The 16,868-nt window shown below is 56.8% G+C and overlaps 1 protein-coding gene across 10 annotated transcripts in view; it reads left to right on the top strand.

The window, feature by feature from the left end:
• The window catches only part of NPHP4 (nephrocystin 4), a 105,300-nt gene that overhangs the window by 68,298 nt on the left and 20,134 nt on the right, over positions 1-16,868 (top strand). For 8 of the 10 annotated variants that reach the window (XM_059137147.1, XM_059137155.1, XM_059137153.1 and 5 more), the window contains 7 exons: positions 527-588; positions 2,431-2,538; positions 3,862-4,013; positions 4,160-4,351; positions 4,739-4,926; positions 12,878-13,038; positions 16,141-16,318. In XM_059137147.1, coding sequence (XP_058993130.1) covers positions 527-588; positions 2,431-2,538; positions 3,862-4,013; positions 4,160-4,351; positions 4,739-4,926; positions 12,878-13,038; positions 16,141-16,318 — 1,041 coding nt within the window. The remainder of the gene's footprint in view (positions 1-526; positions 589-2,430; positions 2,539-3,861; positions 4,014-4,159; positions 4,352-4,738; positions 4,927-12,877; positions 13,039-16,140; positions 16,319-16,868) is intronic. The other 2 variants (XM_059137152.1, XM_059137149.1) reach the window with 1 other exon arrangement.

Here is a 16,868-nt window from a genome sequence, read left to right as displayed (position 1 = left end):
TTGCTCTGGGGTGGCCACAGGAAGGGACTGGGACTCTCGGTCCCACCACGCCCTCAGCTCGAATGAGCAGGACTCGAGGCAGGCTGTGTGTCGTGGGCTTCAGCAGGGCTGGGAGATGGGAGGAGCAGAGCCGGACACATCTGCTTGGAAGTTCCTTACTTAACTGGACAGCAAGTGCGCCTAGGCACGGGTCCCACACGGGACCCCCACTCTTCAAAATCAGGGAGTGTGAGCAGAAGGGAGGATGGAAAGGTGCAGGGTAGGCGCGTGAGGACTTTCCCGGTGACAGCCGGAGTGACCGTGGGGGGAAGGGGGAATGACCAAGGATGAGATCAGGCTCCATCCCCCAGGAGGTGACCTGGGGGAGAGGCCCTTGCTCTTGCACACACCCCGCGTCTTCTACACCCTGTGGGTGATTGACTGCCCAGTTCCTGCTGCCCAGCACCAGCGGCAGCACCAGTCCAGCCAGGGGCAGACGGGTCAGGACTCATGGGTGCCACCCCCATGTCCATCTGCTTCCCCGCAGGCCCGCCAGCACCGCCACCACAGAGGCTCGCTGCCCTCCAGGACTCACCTGTGGGACCAGGGGTAAGTCTGGGCCCGAGACGCCTGTTTCAGAATTCCCAAATCTGGTATTTAAAGGCCTCAGCGGCAGGACGTTTTTCTGCATCTTTGAGAACAGTGGTGTCCTGCTTACTTTGCCTGGGCTGGAGACGGGGGGGTTACGCTGGCTGTAGGGGTGCTGGTGCTGCATCCTGTCCCCGGTCCGGTCCTTGTCCCCGCCCCCTCCCCGTCCTGCCCCGCTGTGTGGCCGGCGGCTCCCTGCTGTGATTAGCAACCTTCCAGGCTGCCATCAAAGGCACATTCAATACTTTTTAAAAAAGGAAGTGTTCTCTCTGGCAGTTACGTCTGGCAGCTGAGAATCTGCCAGGGCTGAACAGCCTTTGTGTCGTCCCTGCGACGCCACAGGGTGGTCTTCACATCCTCCCGTCCTCCTGGGCAGTCTCCGGTGCCCGGGCAGAGAGGCCACAGCTGGCCTATAGGACGAGCAGCTGGCGCTGGCAGAGACGGGCTACAGCCGGCAGAGACCGGGCGCGAGCCACTGCCTGCCCGTCCCACAGCAGGTGGTTCTGGGCACGAGGTTCTCCTGCGTAGGAGGACAGGCGCTGGTTTGCGTGGCTGTTGGCTGGCCAGCGAGCCCCCGAGCCGGCTGGGGTGCTTGCCCAGGGTTCCGGCAGCATCATTTTGTGCGGGGTCAGAGTTGGCTTGTCTCCCCGATGACCTTGTCTGCCAGCTGCACCCTGGGAGATGACTTCTAGAAAAGTCGGATAATTTGGTATCCAAGGCTGTCCCAGGGAGCGGCTTTACTGTGCCCCATGCAGCTCGGAAACCGCCTCAGGGGGGGACGCTGGTCTGCCTGAAGGCACACGTGCAAAGACGGCCTCCCCAGCCTCCCTGCTGGGCTGTTCCAGAGTATTCTCTGCAGCATGTGTGTGTTAGCCTCAGTGTTCAGGGACCACAGGACCGCGCTGCCCACTTCCAGAGGTAGGAAGGGCTCAAGACAGCATGTGGGGTCTGAGGGGGGCTGAACAGACCTCGCAGCTCTTCTCTGCCCCCCGAAGATGCCACTGGGGTCCCCTGTTGCTACCTGCCCTCCCCCCGGCTGCTCTCTGGCCACGTCCTCATGTGCTGAGCCTCTCTGTGCCGGCGCCGCGTGGGGCCAGCCGTCAGGGTGTGTTAGGGACAGAGCCCAGGGTCTGAGAGGGTCTCCCGTGGAGCGTGGCCCCTTCCCAGAGGCGTTCACCTTCCAGACATCTGTGACATTCACGGGAGGCCAAGCCCTTTGCACGACTTCTCACTTACGTCCCACGGCAGTCGTGTGATTTGGGCAGTGTTTCCACCTCCACTTTGCAGATGAGGAGACGGAGGTGAAGGAGGGACTTGGTGACTTGCTCTCAGGCACGTGATGACAGTGGCGCGGAAGCTCTGTCCCGGCCGCCGGCCGCAGAGCCCACATCGGCCGCTGCTCCGGTCGCTGCCTTAGCGGGGGCCGGGTCCCCGGCACAGCGGTGGTTAGGGCTGGGAGGTGTCTCGCCGGTGTGCGGTCTCCGGCTGGACGGGACACCCGGGGAGGTTCAAAGACACGTGGCGGAGGACCTGGCTTCCCTGGCCCTTCCCCGTCTCCGCCTGCTGTTCCTTGTTCATGGGGTTTCATGCTGCTGTTAGCACGCAGGGGGGCTCCCAGGCTTGCCTCTCAGCAACTACCGTGAAGGAACTTTGCGGCTCTGGGTTTTGGGTTGGCCGCTGGGTAGGTGGCCGCAGACCCCCGGCCTTCCCGGCTGCGTCACCTGGCTCTGTGCCAGCGTGGGCGGGGGCTGCCGTGAGGCGCTGGGCCGCCCTCCGATGTCCCTCCCGCTTCCTCCCCTTTAGTTGTCGCTCTCCCAGCTGGCGGCTCCCCCGCAGTCCCCCGCTCCGCGCCGCTCGGCCACACCCGCCTCACGGCCACCCGACAGCTCGGAGCCCCCGCCGGCCCGGGAGGTAAGTGTGGCCCCCTTCCTCCTTCCTCCTCCCAGGGAGGCCTCCACGCTCCTGGCTTCTGCGCAAGCCTCTGACTTTGTGAGCTGCGCTGGTTCTTGGTGAGGTGGTGAGGCCTTCACGGGTTCTCCGTGACACGGGCGTGGGGACGGGGTCGGGGGCAGGGCTCCCTTCCGTGCCTCAGGTACAGCCACATCTTGTCCTGTTGACCCAGGAGCGGTCAGTGCGGGAGCGCGTCCTGCCACGGGCTTGATTAGGCTCTTGCTCTGCCAGACAGGGCCGTCCGACTGTTCTCGGATCTCTAGGGAAGGGGAAGGAGAGTTTGCCAGAGACACAGATGAGGCCCATCCAGCCTCCGGCTCTCCGGGACCCTCCTTGCTGTCAGCCGCTGAAGGGGAGGCAGGGAAGCCCACCACCCCGGCTTCTGGTGCCTCCAGTGGACAAACGGCCCGTGTTCCCACTGACTTTGGGGGGTTCACGTGTAGTTTGGTTTCAAAAGCTGCCTGGCTCACCAGCAAACCATGTCTTCAGTCTTGAACTGGAAGTGTGTTGAGGAAAAAGTAGTGCCATTAAATTGTTTATTTGAAACACAGTACGGTGAGATGCCTTATTCTAGAATGTGCCAGGAGCTCATTTACGGAGAGCCCACGTGTCATTATTGGTAGCTGAGAAGGGGTGGGGTTATCTCTGGTTCTGTGGTGTCGATACCCTTTGGGCTGGAACAGAAAGCTGGGGAAGTCAGGGTGAAGACGCGCATCCTGATTGCCACACAGGCTCCTCACTCGGATGTGTCTTCCGCGCGGGCGGGACGTGGGAGGTGGAATACAGGGGAATGAATAGAATATTCAGGGGGTGCAGGGATCAGAGAAACGTCTGTGCCAGCCGGCCGGGGCTACGTGCCAGTCTGTCTCACGGTGTTGAAGGACGGTTCATTTTTCTGGTCTGGCAAAGTGGTTTTTATGTTAATTGACTTTTACAGACAGCAGATCTCTCTCATGGTACCTGTTCATAAACGTGATTGAGTTCTCATGCAATTTTCATTGCTTTTTGACTCACTTAAAATAGGAGATGCCCAGATAAATTAGAATTTCGGAAAAGCAGTGATTTTTTTAGTGTAAGTCTCGAATGTTTCGTGGGACATACTTACATTATACCCACATTACTCCCTGTTTGCCTCAAGTGGAAAAGGCGCCTGGGTGTGCTGTAGTTTCCTTTGCTGAAGCTGGCCGCCGGACGGAGGCGGTTCGTCCGTGGACACGCCCCAGCCCAGCTTCCTGGGTGGTTACAGGCTTCTTGTCGTCCTCACCTGGGCCTGATTTTGCTCAGCAGGAGCTGCCCCCGGAGGGCAGGATCTCTCACCTGGAGGCCCAGCTGAGCCAGGCGTCTTCGGTCCTAGGAGCGTCTGTTGCTGAGCAGCTGCAGGAGCTGCCTTTCACGCCGGTGCACACCCCGATTGTCGTGGGAGCCCAGGTCAGGAGGTGAGGGGTGGTCCTGACGGCCCGGCACGTGCTGCGCCGTGAAGACTGGCTCTCAGCCACAGGCTTCCCCGGAGAGGGGGGTCCCCGGTCCTGCCTGTCTGCCAGCCCTTTCCTGGAGGCCAGCCTCCGTGGTCCTTGTGTTTCAGCTCTGGGAGTAGGCTGTCTCGAGCCTCGATGGTGCTCCTGCAGGCTTCCGGCTTTCCCGAAATTGTGGATGACAATAACCAACCAGCAGAGGCTGTCGATCCTGCGGATCCCGTGAAGTTCAAGCTGGAGAAGGAAGAAGCGGACGGTCTGCAAGGCAATGAGATAGTGCTGCAGTTCCTGGCCTTCAGCAGGTGCGTCCTCAACACTCCCTCTCTTCCCCGGCTTCTGTGTGGCTCGAGCCGGCAGAACTCTATGCTGAGGGCTTGCCGGGTGAAGGAATGCTGCTTGTGTTTTCATCTGGTTAGGAAGCTCACATAGCCCTCTCTAAATACTGTCAAACCGGCCTTGCCCGACCTTCTGTAACTGAACGTGGCTGGTACTGTATTGGCTGGTTCTCCATCTCCACGTGGCTCTGAGTGCAGCGCTCTCCAACTGGGGCTCAAGTGGGCTCCCCTGATCCCGCCAGACCTGCTCGCATGGGTGGACCAGGCAGCGTCGGGCCTGTGGTGCTGGACTCTCGAAAGCCCAGGTTCTCTGCCGTGGATGCCTGATTAACTGGGGACTCTTGTTGGATTCAGAGCGTCCCAGGACTGCCAGGGAGCGCCGTGGCCAAAGACCGTGTATTTCACCTTCCAGTTCTACCGCTTCCCGCCCGAGACAACGCCACGCCTGCAGCTGGTCGGGCTGGACGAGACAGGCCGGACGCGCTCCGGTTCCCTGTCGCATCTCCTGGTTCTCACTGACAAGGATGGCTCCTCTGACGCGGGTAAGTGCTCATGCGTCCGGCAGGTGTGAGAAATCCAGCCCCAAGCTGTGTTTGTAAAATTTATTCTTTACAAAATAGTGTACGGTGAAGATTTCCAAGCACATACAGAATTTGAAAGAACAGAATTATAACAAGCCAGTGGTCCTGCCCGTGAGTGCTGTCCAGCCGCTGCCAGCGGCGTCCCCACCCACACCCCAGGTCCCTTGGAAGCAAATCCCAGACCTGTGTGATTGCATCTGTGAGTCTGTCCTTACTAGGTCTGAACACTAAGGCGTCCTCTTTGGAAAACATGCATGCAGGATTATCCCACTTAAAATGAGCGATAATCCCTTAAATGTCATCAAATATTTAGCTAATGTTAAAATTTTCCCAATAACTTCATAAAAATTTCTTTTTGTGGATGGAGAAGCGTTTGGTTTGTTTGCTGTGAGGAGGCTACAGCTTGTAGTGGCTTGTGGAGGTCACCATCTTGGGCCGGTGTGTGTCTGTCTGCGGGTCCCCTCTGCCCCCTCACTGGGTTGTCGTGTTACCGGCTGAAGGAGCTGCACGGCTCCAGCCTGTCCTGCAGAGCTCCCCAGTCTGCACGTGGGTTTTGCTTTCCAGCGGGGACGTTGTGAGGGTCCCTCCTGTCCCCTTTCTGCTGGCCATGGGGAGTGAGATCTTTGTGTGTGGTCGGAGGCGTGATTGTGTTTTCGGTGGGAGCTCCCTGGGGCGGGGGCTGTTCTCACCCCTCCCGCAGCGGCGCAGGGACCCATCCGTCCTTGCTGCGCCGTGTCCGTGGCTGCCGTCAGGACTGTTGCCCACAGGCTGGTTATTTTGCTCCAGGTGGAGCAGTGCGGACGTTCTCCTTCCGGAGCTGGGGTGCTTCCACAGGGAGAAACTTCCCCTGGCCGCCTGCTGACTTACCTGGCGTGCAGCCCATGCGGGAAAGGCAGAACAGTGCTCAGTTCTAACCTTTTAGTTCCAGATTTTCAAAACAGTGAGCCAGTTCCTTACCATCCTTTTGAGATGGGGCCAACGGCTTCTGTTTCTGCCATTACCACACTAGTGCATTTCCGCTACAGTGCACGCAAACATAGCAGATATGTTGTCGCTTTTGCCTATGGTCAGTCACCCCCACGGCCAGTCACTGGGCCTGTGAGAGCAGAGCTGGGCGCCCTTGCTGCCTCTTCAGAGAGAACAGGTGGGAAACGCCATATTAAAATGCTAATGGAGGCATTAATTTTCCAAAAAAAAAAAAAAAAAAAAAAAAAAAAAAAAAAAAAAAAAAAAAAAAAAAAAAAAAAAAAAAAAAAAATGCTAATGGAGGGAAAGTAGTTTAGCAACATTAGCATCAGCCAAAAGAGACAAAAGGCAAATGCGGTGCTGAGGATAAAGGGGCCTATTAAATATAATCAAGAGAATAATCACTAGGAAAATAAATAATTCTGAACCTGTGAACTTCCAACAAGCAGCCTCAAAATACAGAAGAAACACTGACAGATGTTAGAAGGGAAAGCTGACGAGCCACAGTCGTGGAAGGGCTGACATGCCCCTCCGTGAACTGACACATCAAGCAGAGAATAATCGAGGATATTAGAAAAATACAGTTTAGAAAGATGATCTTATAAAGCCGTAGAACCAATTCAGAGGATGCGCGTTCTTCCCGAGCACACTTGAGACTTAGGGGACTGATCGTTCATGAGTCTGTGTGCACGTCTCAGGCCATCGTGCGGGCCTCACCGTGTTCCCAGAGACCCAGCGTCCGAGCTCACGGCAGGGCGTTCTCTGACAGCAACACCATGGGTCAGAAATTGACCCATGGTTCGAAAGGCTCCGAACTGCTGGGGTTTTTTTTTTTTTTTTTGAAACTTTAAAATATACTTTTAATTATTCCTTAGGTCAAGAAGAAATCAAAATAGAAATACTTATTTTAAACTGAATCACAAAATCCTATTGCAAATATTTCAAAACAAGTGACATATGGCTAAAATGATGTTTGCAGGAAAATTTCCAGGTTTAATTGCTTGTATTGGGAGAAGAAGAAAGTTTTTTTAAAATGCTGATTTAAGGGGCACCTGGGTGGCTCAGTGGGTTAAGCCGCTGCCTTCAGCTCAGGTCATGATCCCAGGGTCCTGTGATCGAGCCCCACATCGGGCTCTCTGCTCAGCCAGGAGCCTGCTTCCTTCTCTCTCTCTCTGCCTGCCTCTTTGCCTGCTTCTGATCTCTCTCTGTCAAATAAATAAATAAATAAATCTTAAAAAAAAAAAAATGCTGATTTAATTGTTCAACTCAGGAGGTTTGGGGGAAAGAACCTGAAACAAATCCAATAAAAGTAGAAGAAAAGAAGTTTTATTTTTTTTAAAAGGTCTTTAAATATTTTTATTTATTCATTTGAGAGCGAGACCGAGAGAGGGTGCGCGCATTTGTACCAGTGGGGAAGAGGAGAGGTAGAGGAGCCGACTCTCCGGTGCTGCGGAGCCCGACGCAGGCCTCCGTCCCAGGATCTGGAGATCATGGCCTGAGCTGAAGGCAGGCTCTTCACCTTCTGAGCCACCCAGTTGCTCAAAGGAAAGAAATTTTAAAATAATCATAAATGCTTAGAAGGCAAACAATAGACAGTGTTGGCCAGTCAGTTGGGCACACAGCTACACGGGGTAGTGCTACCCTCCCTTGCCCAAAGTCAGATCCGGTACCGAGGGTCAGAGCTGTTGCAGGTGCTGGTCAGCCCGAGAGTGGGGCGTGCTTGCTGGCGCTCACCCCACTGGATGGGCTTTGCCAGTGGCAGAGGTCAGACCGCCCGACCGCAGACTTGGGGTCGCACCCTGCTTGCCTGAGGACCTCGGCACCCTCACTTCCTGCAAACAAATCTGGAAAGAAGAGAGAGGGGATGAGGGCGCAGCTCAGGTCCTGTTCCGTCTTCCAAACCCTCAGCCCTTGGCCTGGGGAGGAGCATATGAGGGGCAGAGGGTGAGTGCAGGAGGGCCCCGGGTCCCCAGCTTGGAAGCACATGGCCAGGCCAGGAGGCTGTCCTGCGATAGTCCCGGGTTTGGTTCTCTCCACTCCCTGCGCTTCTCAGCCATCCTCGGACCACTTGTCCCAGTCCACCTGCCTTCCCTCTGACAACGCGCCTGGGACCATCGGTGGACAGTTTAGCCCAGGCCCCCAAAAGGCTCTGAAGTGGGTCAGAAGAGTGCACTGATTTCCAGGCCCCCGTGCACCTGTCGCTGAGACCAGCTCCTCTCCCGTTTCCTGTTCCCGGCCCCATCCGCTGCTCTGTCCAGGGCAGCTCACCAGAGGTTCTGTGATGAGGGGAAACGGATAGTGTTCAGGCAACTTAATTCAAAAGGCCAATCACAGAGAGATGCTCCTGATTTGAATACAAAAATCCCTTTCCATTATGAACTTCCCAGAGAGAAATTAGTCTGAAAATGAAATCTTGAAAGTTGAGGTCCAAAGAAATGAAACTCCAAAATCAAATTTTGTCATTATGAATTAAAATTCAAAGTCCAAAACAAGTTCTTTTCAGTGTCTTACCCCCTCGAGACTCAGCAAGGGTACCCCCGCCTGGGCAGGGCCAGGCTTCCTCCAGCAGCTCTAGCCCCGGGGTCCCCACGGCTCAGCGCCTAGCCTCACGAGAGCCTCACGTAGGATGTATTTTCTTTTGTTGTTGAAATAGAGCATGTATGCAACACATTGTTCAGTTCCACAAGTTTTTAAAAATTAATAGATTCTGCTGTTTTTCGAGCAGTTTGAGGTTTATGGAGAAATTGAGCTGCTAGTGCAGTGTTCCCACATACCCCTTACCCCCAGCAGCTCCCCTGTCGGCAGCATCCAGCTTCGCAACGGACCAGCACTGGCGCTTCGTGGCTGCCTGAAGCTCAGAGTTCACAGGAGGGGGCTCTGGGTGCCGCACGTTCTGTGCATTTCGACAAATACAGCCTCAGTGTCCCGTACAGTGTTGTGGAGAATGACTCTCCCCAAGGATGCCCTGGGCTCTGCTTCTTCCTTCCTCCCCTCCCCTCCCCTTCCTCACCACTGCCCTTTCTCCTGACGCTGAGGCTTTACCTTTTCCCAGGGACTCTGCACTTGGACTCACACGGCATGTAGCTTGTCCAGACTGGCTCCCTTCACTTAGCAGCAAGCGCTTAACGTTCCTCCTGTCCTTGTGGCATGGGAGCCCGTCTCTCTGTAGCACTAGTAGCGCAACACTGTCCAGATGGACCTCCGTCCACCTGCTCTCTGAAGGGCATCACGGTCTTCCGCTGTTTGGCAGTTATGAATAAAGCAGTTGTAAACATTTTGTTCAGGCTTCTGTGTAGACCTAAATTTTCGTCATTTGGGTAATATCTAGAAGCGTGGTTGCCGGGTCACGTGGTGGAGGCCGGTTTGGTTTGTAGGAAGCCCCGCAAACGTCTTCCTGAGCCGTGCCACGTGGGGCCTGGGTGTCCGTTGCGGGTGGGGTTTGGGATTCTGTCTGTTCCCATATGTGCACGGCAGCTCTCACTGTTGCTTTTATAAACTGCATTTCCCGATGACGTGTGGCTTGCGGCCTCCTCTCGTTCGCTTACGTACCCCCGGTGCGTCTTGTTTGGGGAGGGGTCCGCTCATACCTTTTGCCTGTTTGTGGATGGGGCTTTCTTACTGTTGTGTTTTAAGAGTTCTTTCTAGATTTTGCTCCCCCCGCTGTCATCAGATGTGTGCTTTGTGCGTGTTTTCTCCCAGCCAGTTGCTCTCGGGCCCTACCTGTCATCTTCGGCCGCTTGGCCAAGCGGCGGCCCCTCTCCCGTGCACCTCCACTAGAGCACATTTGGTCTAGCAGGAGACACGGCAGCCTCCTGAACGGAAGCTTCCGGAACTCTCGGCCCTGGGCCTGGGGTCTCCTCTGCCCGAGGTTCCTCCGCTCCTCAGAGTTCCGGGTGTGAGTACGGTCGCTTCTTGTTCCCGCCATGGCTCAGGACAGGGTCGTGCCTCCGGAGCGTCCCCGCTGACCTGGTCCATGCTCCTTTCAGGGGTGCAGCCGCCCGCCGCCGTCTTGTCCTCCGTCACACGCGGGGCCTCCCTCCATCCGCTTCCTTTGCTTCCTGGCCTGGAGTTGGGTTTCTCTGACACGTTCCTCCTGATATCCTGGCGAGTGGGTCCTTCCTTAGCACGGCAGCTGGAGTCCCTGAGCTCTGGGTCACCCGAGAGCCCCCTGGTCTGGAGAACTCTCGTCCCGGGGTTCCCCAGCCCTGCTCTGGGCCCAGCTGGTCCTGCCTTGCCTGCCTCTTCCGTGCTGGGTCTCCTGGGTCCTGTGCGTTCTCCGCCTCCGGTCCCACGGCCCCGCCTCCGGAGCCTGCGTCTGCGCAGCTTGAAACGCTTGCGTTAACTCTTCCTCTCTTCCCTCCGTCACTTGAAAGTCGGTAGCAGGCGAGGTGACCGTTCACCTCCGAACACACAACAGCCTTCACAGAAAAGCAGCCCCCGTCATCCTGATGAGGACAGGGACCTCACAGTCCCATTCCCAGTTTCCCTCCGTGTCCCTTATAGCTACTGTCCTGCTCCGACATCCAGTCTGGGTCCTGGGCTGTACAGGGGTCGCCTCCCCGGTCTCGTCTCATCTGGAGTAGTCCCCATGTTCTCCCAGGGACAGAGGTGTCTGAAGGGACCAGGGGAGCAGTCACATACAGTGCCATGCTGTGTGTGTCTGACCGTTGACACTGGCCCCTGGAAGGTCTCGTGCACGGGTGGTTAGAGCCGGTGCTCCGTCTGGTCTGGATTTGGCGTGAAGCTTCATGGGCTCCACGTGGTAGCCGTCAGCTGGGGGCGGTCAGCCCCGAGACCAAGATGCGCGCGCTGCCCTGGCCGAGCCGGCGGGCACCCTGTCAAGTCTGTCGTGTTCTCTGACGTGGTGGTCTTTCCTTTATGCTTCTAAATTCCCGAGTGGCGGACATGAAAGTGTTCTCCTCCCCAGCTCGTAAACAGAGCCACACGCGGCTGCCCGCGGGCTTGTGAGTTTCATTTTTCACACGAGGCTTCTGGTCTGTTTGTCGTTCGTCCTGCTGTGCGGCGGGAGACCGGGTTCCGGTTTTATCTTTCTTCAGATGCCTCTGCTTTGGACCCAGTGCCGTTGGCTAGAAAGCCCTTCTTCTTCAGTGACTCGAGAGCCGCCCTTCTTATATACCCACTTTTTATTGCTTGGGTTTATGTCTGGATTTTATACTTTGTTCCATTAGACCAGAGGTAGGCAAGCTGATTTCTGTTAAAGGCCAGATAGTAAATATTTTAGACTTTCTGGGTTACATATGTTCTTTCTGTAATCTTCTTTAACAGTCCTTTAAAAATGTGAAAGCTCTTCTTAGCGCCAGCTGGCTCGGCCCGCGGGCTGTGGTTGGCTGGATCGGCATTACACCGCCCGTCCGCACGCGGCGGGCAGGCCGCTGGGTCCGATGGACAGACCCCTCCAGGTGCTCTTCCCTGCACGGCACCCTCCACCCCTTGCCGACGTACTGGCCGGGCTGGTTTCCCGCATGAATTTGTTAGTCCTTGACGCGGCTTCTGCTGAATCCATGGCTTACGGCAAGCAGAGCCGTCCTCATGGGGCGGGAGCTGCTCTCCGGGGACAAGGCCGTCCCTTCGCGTGCTCATTTCTAGCCCCGGACTTTCCGAAGATACTGCAGTGACCCTCCTGCAGGCTCTGCCAGTTTCTTGTTTTCTGACCAATAAATCTTGTCTTTATCTTGGTTACCTTGTTTTTTAGTATTCTCCTGTGTTATTTTCCTAATTTGACTTGCTTAGTTAATTTATTTTGATTCTTTTGTTTTTGTGGATGCAAAGTATTAAAGGCTATGAATTTTCCTTTGATTATTGCTTTATGCTTTGGTGATTCAGATAAGTAGTATTTTCATTCTTTTCTAGAAAATCTGGATTTTGTTTTTCACTTGACAGAATAATTTACAAATAAGTTGTAAATTTGTTTTTAAGAAGTTGTTTCCAGTTTCTCGTTTGTGGCATTGTTGTCTGAGAATATTGTTTATTCATTTCTACCTTGTGGGGCATATTTCCCCAACTCCTTACTGTGCCTCCACTCCATGAGGCGCTGGTCTTGGCGCCGTGTCCCTTGGGCCCACGAGAGTCCCCACACCCCCGCCTTCCCGTCCCCCACTGCTGTGTCCACTCCAGCCTGCTTCCCTGCTTCAGCAGAAGGACCATTCTGGTCTTGAGAACAGGGGACAGCCTGGGGCCGAGGTGGCTGGAGTCGGGGTGAGGATCACAGCCCAGTCTGGGACCTGCCCCCCAGTGCTGATTCAATATGTGCCCTTGGCCCCAAAGTCACTGTTCTGCTTCCCGGGGGCTCTGTAAATGTGTTATCGATGAGAAGGGGGGAGTGTCGGGCTGTGCTCCCCAGCTTGGCCGCTCCCTGCACAGTAACTCATGACGATTTCAGTGGCGTTTTTGTCAACTTGGAACTGATGGTGATGCCACCTGGGGGAGCCGAAAGGCAGGGTATACAGTCTACTGCCGTCTCGGTGATGAGCCTGAGAGCTGGTGCCCCCCGGGGAGGCACTGTGCTAGCGCAGCGCTCGGGGCCCTGGGCTGGAGCTCCGCACGGGCATATGTTCTCCCAGTATTGGTGGCAGACCACGTCTTCCTTCAACCCTGCACGCGGAGTAACAACCTCTCGGGTGCATCCCCATCAGGACGTCTGTCCCCATTCAGGATAGACTGTTTTGCATGGACTCGGTGAAAACCATGAATCGTATTCCAGGAAGAGTTCAGGTTTTGCATTGGAAAGAAATGGTGACTTCTGGATGGGACTCTCTATTTCGTAAATGTGGGTATTTTATGATGTTTGGATTAATGTGTTTATTAAGCTGCGGTTATGATGGAAGCAGAAACTCACGATCATGACCACAGCAGGGACTGTTTCAAAATATAAAGATGGTAAATGACTCAAGTCACTTTTGGGCTCATTCGAGGCCTCTTTGGACAGGGTCTCCCGGCTTTCAGCTCAAGTACCTGGTGGATCCTGGGTTCCTGAAGCCCGGAGAGCAGCGCTGGTTCACCCGCTACCTGGCCAGCCAGACCCTACAGATTGACGTCTGGGACGGAGACTCCCTGCTCCTCGTGGGATCTGCGGCCGTCCCGATGAAGGTGGTGGCTCGAGGGTAGGGTGTCCCCCTGGGAGGGCCTGCTCGGGAGATGGTCCTCTCCCACTGAGGAGTGCTGTGGTCTGACTGTGCACAGATTCTGTCCCTCCCCTGAGGGAGGGACTTTCACAGAGTCCCCATGGCGCGAAGCTATGTTGTATTTTCTGTCGGTCAGCTCCTCCTACAAACTGACCGCAGGTAAGGTCACCTTCGGCCCCCTCCCGCGTCCTGACAGTGAGGACACCTGTTCCCTGTGAGCAGGGGCCTGGCCCGGGGTGGGGACGGGGTGAGGGACGGACTGGGCTGTGCAGAGGTCGCCTGAAGCCTGCTAGCAGTTACTTGAACTGTGCTTTTCGAATTGTAGTTAGAATTAGACTACTTCTTTCTCTAAGTGTGCTTTCCGTCTTCCTTGCATACTAAAACCTAAATCCCCGTGTTAATTAAACATTCCTCCCTGGGGTTTCTCCCCGGAGGGTCGGCGTAGTTTCAGGGCAGCTCCTGGGCTCGGACCTGGGGACACGGTGTCCCGGCTGCGGGGCGGCTGTGGGAGGGGAGCCCCAGCTCCTGCGTCCCCAAGAGCCCCCCGCTCTCCCTGACTCCTACTAGTGCACTTCCTTCTGGATTCCAGCCTCGGGTGCCCCTCCGTTCCCCCCACTCCCAAGCCTCGCCCCTGCCACAGCCCATGTGGTCACCAAGACCTGCAACCCAGCTCACCGCTCACTCCTTGGCAGCCCTCGCCATGACGAGCTCACGGCCCCGTTTGTGGTGTGCCGGCCGCGTGCTCTGTTCCCCCGATACCCTGCTCCTCTGCCCCTGGGGTGCTGCCTGGTCCCCTCTTCCCTCGGAGGGCTGACCTGGCTGCACCATCCCTCCTCCGGCCGACTCAGGTGTCTGTCCCTGAGGAGTGATGCCCCCAGGGGGCGGGAGGCGGGGTCACCTGTGGGGAGCACTCAGCAGATGCGGCTGACCTTCTCATTCCTCACCCTGGTCCCTCAGACCTTCCTGGGGCATGGTGAGCCTGTGGGATCATCATGGCCATTGCTTGTCTGTCTCTGATGCCGGCTGGTGACATCCTGGTGGGTGGGAATGGGACAGTCACTCGTCCCCAGCACAGTCCTGACCCACAGTGGGCACCGTGCTGTGTAGCTGAGAAGGAGCCAACGGAAGGAGCAACCGGGGACTGGGAGGAAAAGGGGTGAGGAATGGAGGGAGCAGGGAGGAGCGGCCGGAGGGAGGAGCGGCTGGAGGGAGGGGGGAGCGGGGCGGGCGGGGGGGGGGGCTGAGGGATGAGGGAGTGGGCACTGGAGGGGCTGGGAGGAGCCCCTGTGAACTGGGGGCCTGTCATGGCCCCAGCCTCTGCTGCAGCCGAGCCCCGTGTCCCCGTGTGCTCGCAGCTGGAGATGAAGTTATTTTATCTTGTCCTCCGCGAAGACCCTTGAAAGGAGTGCTGTTGTGATTATTGGCACTTGGATAAATTAAAATTAAAATTTACTTTTTAAAATATAAAGTATTTAACTTCAAAATTTATAGAGAAGGGGTGGGGAATTTGGGTAAGAAGAGAGAATTCCAGTCGGGTTTGGCAGGTGGGCTTCCTGGAAGGTGTGGCGCACCGTGGCTCGTCTCCCCGGCTTGTGCTGTTGGGCGCGTGAGGGATTCCTGCTTTTCTCTTGGGACGCCGCGCGAGCGTCTCGAAGGACCGTGTGCCCTGTCCTCAGCTTGTCCCCGAGGACGCGACGGTGTTGTTAGGACGGTAGTGACAGTCGCTCCAGAGCCCCGTTGCCCCTCCCTTCACTGACTGTGCCCTCAGCCCAGCCCCGGGCTTGTGCTGCGTCACCCTCACGTCCGGCAGGGAAACTGAGGCCCGAGGTCCCGCTGACAATAGCCGAGCCGGCTTTTCGCCCAGTTCTGACACAGAAGCTGGTGCCCTTCACCCTCGCGCTCTGCTTTCCCCAGACGACAGCTTCTCGGAGCTGTTTCCGAGTCAGCCGTGCTCACGTGACAGCCCTGCACGCAGTGGGTGGGACCCGCAGACCGGGAGCCCCGTCCTCCTCCTGGGTGAGGACAAGGGCGCCAGCTGCGTCTGCATGCTCTTGCCTTTAACGGGTATTAATTAGACAAGAAATCTTCGCCACCCATAGTGGGATGCGATGCCTTGTTTTTCCGGGCCTCTCTGCTTCCCGGCGCCTGGGTGTCACTTCCTTCATCAACGGGCCCTTCTCCCGCGGGGACATCGTGTAGTCAGCCCGGCCACCGGCCCCGGCCGTGAACACGAATGGGGTATGTGGGCTCTGTGGACCCGCACTGTGATGCTCGCAGGGTCTGAAGCAACTGGAAGCTGCCAGACCCGCCGGGGAGGGGTCGTGGGCGCCTTCCCTGCCAGAGTGGGGCTGATCGCTGGAGGAGGAAGCGCTGGGACCCTCTGGTCCTGCCCGTCCATTTGTGTGTGAGAAGTGCACATTGAAAGGTCAGGTGACTTTCCCAAGGTCTCCCAGGAAGAGGATCCCAGCTGGGCCTGGAGGCGGCCGTGGTCTTGTCATTCCCCCGCGGGCTTCAGTAGTGCTTGGGCTCAGACCGAGCACTGAGGGGTGAGCTGGCGTAGCAGACAGCACCGGGTCAGGAAGGTCTTGCGCCGCCCTGGGACTGCTCTCACCGGTTCTGAGCAACTGGGGCCTGGTGTGGACCCTCGCAGCTGGACCTTAGCTGCCCTGTGGCCCTGCTCCCAGCCACTCCCTGTCCTCTAGCCACACTGAAGCCAGATGTGCAGGTCCCAGGTATGGGGGTCTGTACTCTGCATCCTGGGCCGAGTGTGCCCCCAGCCTTCCCGGCCTGGCTCATACCTGGAAGCTCTCACTAACCAGAGGCGGGGTCTGCTCAGCGTCCCCAGCCTCGTTCTGTCGCTCATTTCCGGGGGTTCTTGCTGTGGAACGGGCTCCAGGAAGGTGGCTGCCTGGCCTGGCCGTGCGTCGTTGGCGCTCACTCACTGGGTGGACTGGGTGCACTTTATGAAAGAGTTTGTGGGAAAAACCAGATATCGAGGACTTAGGTTTTCAGAAGAAGACGGGCTTGGCCTCAGCCACCCTCTGACTGCTGCCTTTCTCCTCTGCAGCATCTGCTCCGCCAAGGCCGGCCGGCTGTGCAGGTCCTGCATGAGCTCGAGGTTGTGGCGACCGAGTATGAGCAGGACATGGTGGTGAGTGGAGATATGACCCGGTTTGGCTGTGTCAAGCCCATCGGTGTCTACACGGTGCTGAAGGGCTGGCTGCATCTGACGCTGGCCAACGTGGGTAAGAGTCCCTGGTGGCGTTGCTGGCTTTAGGCCGTCTCCTGGGTGGCCACTCGTTTCCCCAGTTGCTGCTCTGTCCGGGCAGTGGGTACTACTGTGGGTGTCAGAAGAACTTTTACTGTTTGACCACTGAGTGCCCTCGACCACTGGACATCTGTCCTCCACCATGGGGCATCTGTCCTTGACCATGAACATCTGTCCTTCACCACTGAGCCTACCCCCAGCCGCTGGTCTGTCTTTGATCCCCGAGCCCATCCTGGCACCGTTGCTGTTCCTGACTTGTGATCAGGATTTGGGATCAGTCATCTCAGTCTTGCCCACACTTTGATTCTTGGTGCTGTCTGTGGGGCATCTCTGTGACAATCCTCAGATAAGGTGACTGGTTCCAGGAGGGCTTTTGTGTGGAATATCAGCCCACAGAACTACTTCATCACAGGAGAGGAGAGGGAAGTGTTCCTCAGCTTCCGTGCTGCCTGGGGATAGAGGAGCAGAGCAGCACACTCCCTTAGAACCTAGTGCTCTGACCTTACACCTAACGGTGTCCGAGGGTT

Source organism: Mustela lutreola, chromosome 10 (genome assembly GCF_030435805.1).
Source record: "Mustela lutreola isolate mMusLut2 chromosome 10, mMusLut2.pri, whole genome shotgun sequence".
Lineage (NCBI taxonomy): Eukaryota > Metazoa > Chordata > Mammalia > Carnivora > Mustelidae > Mustela > Mustela lutreola.
This window is presented reverse-complemented; position numbering and strand designations above follow the sequence as displayed.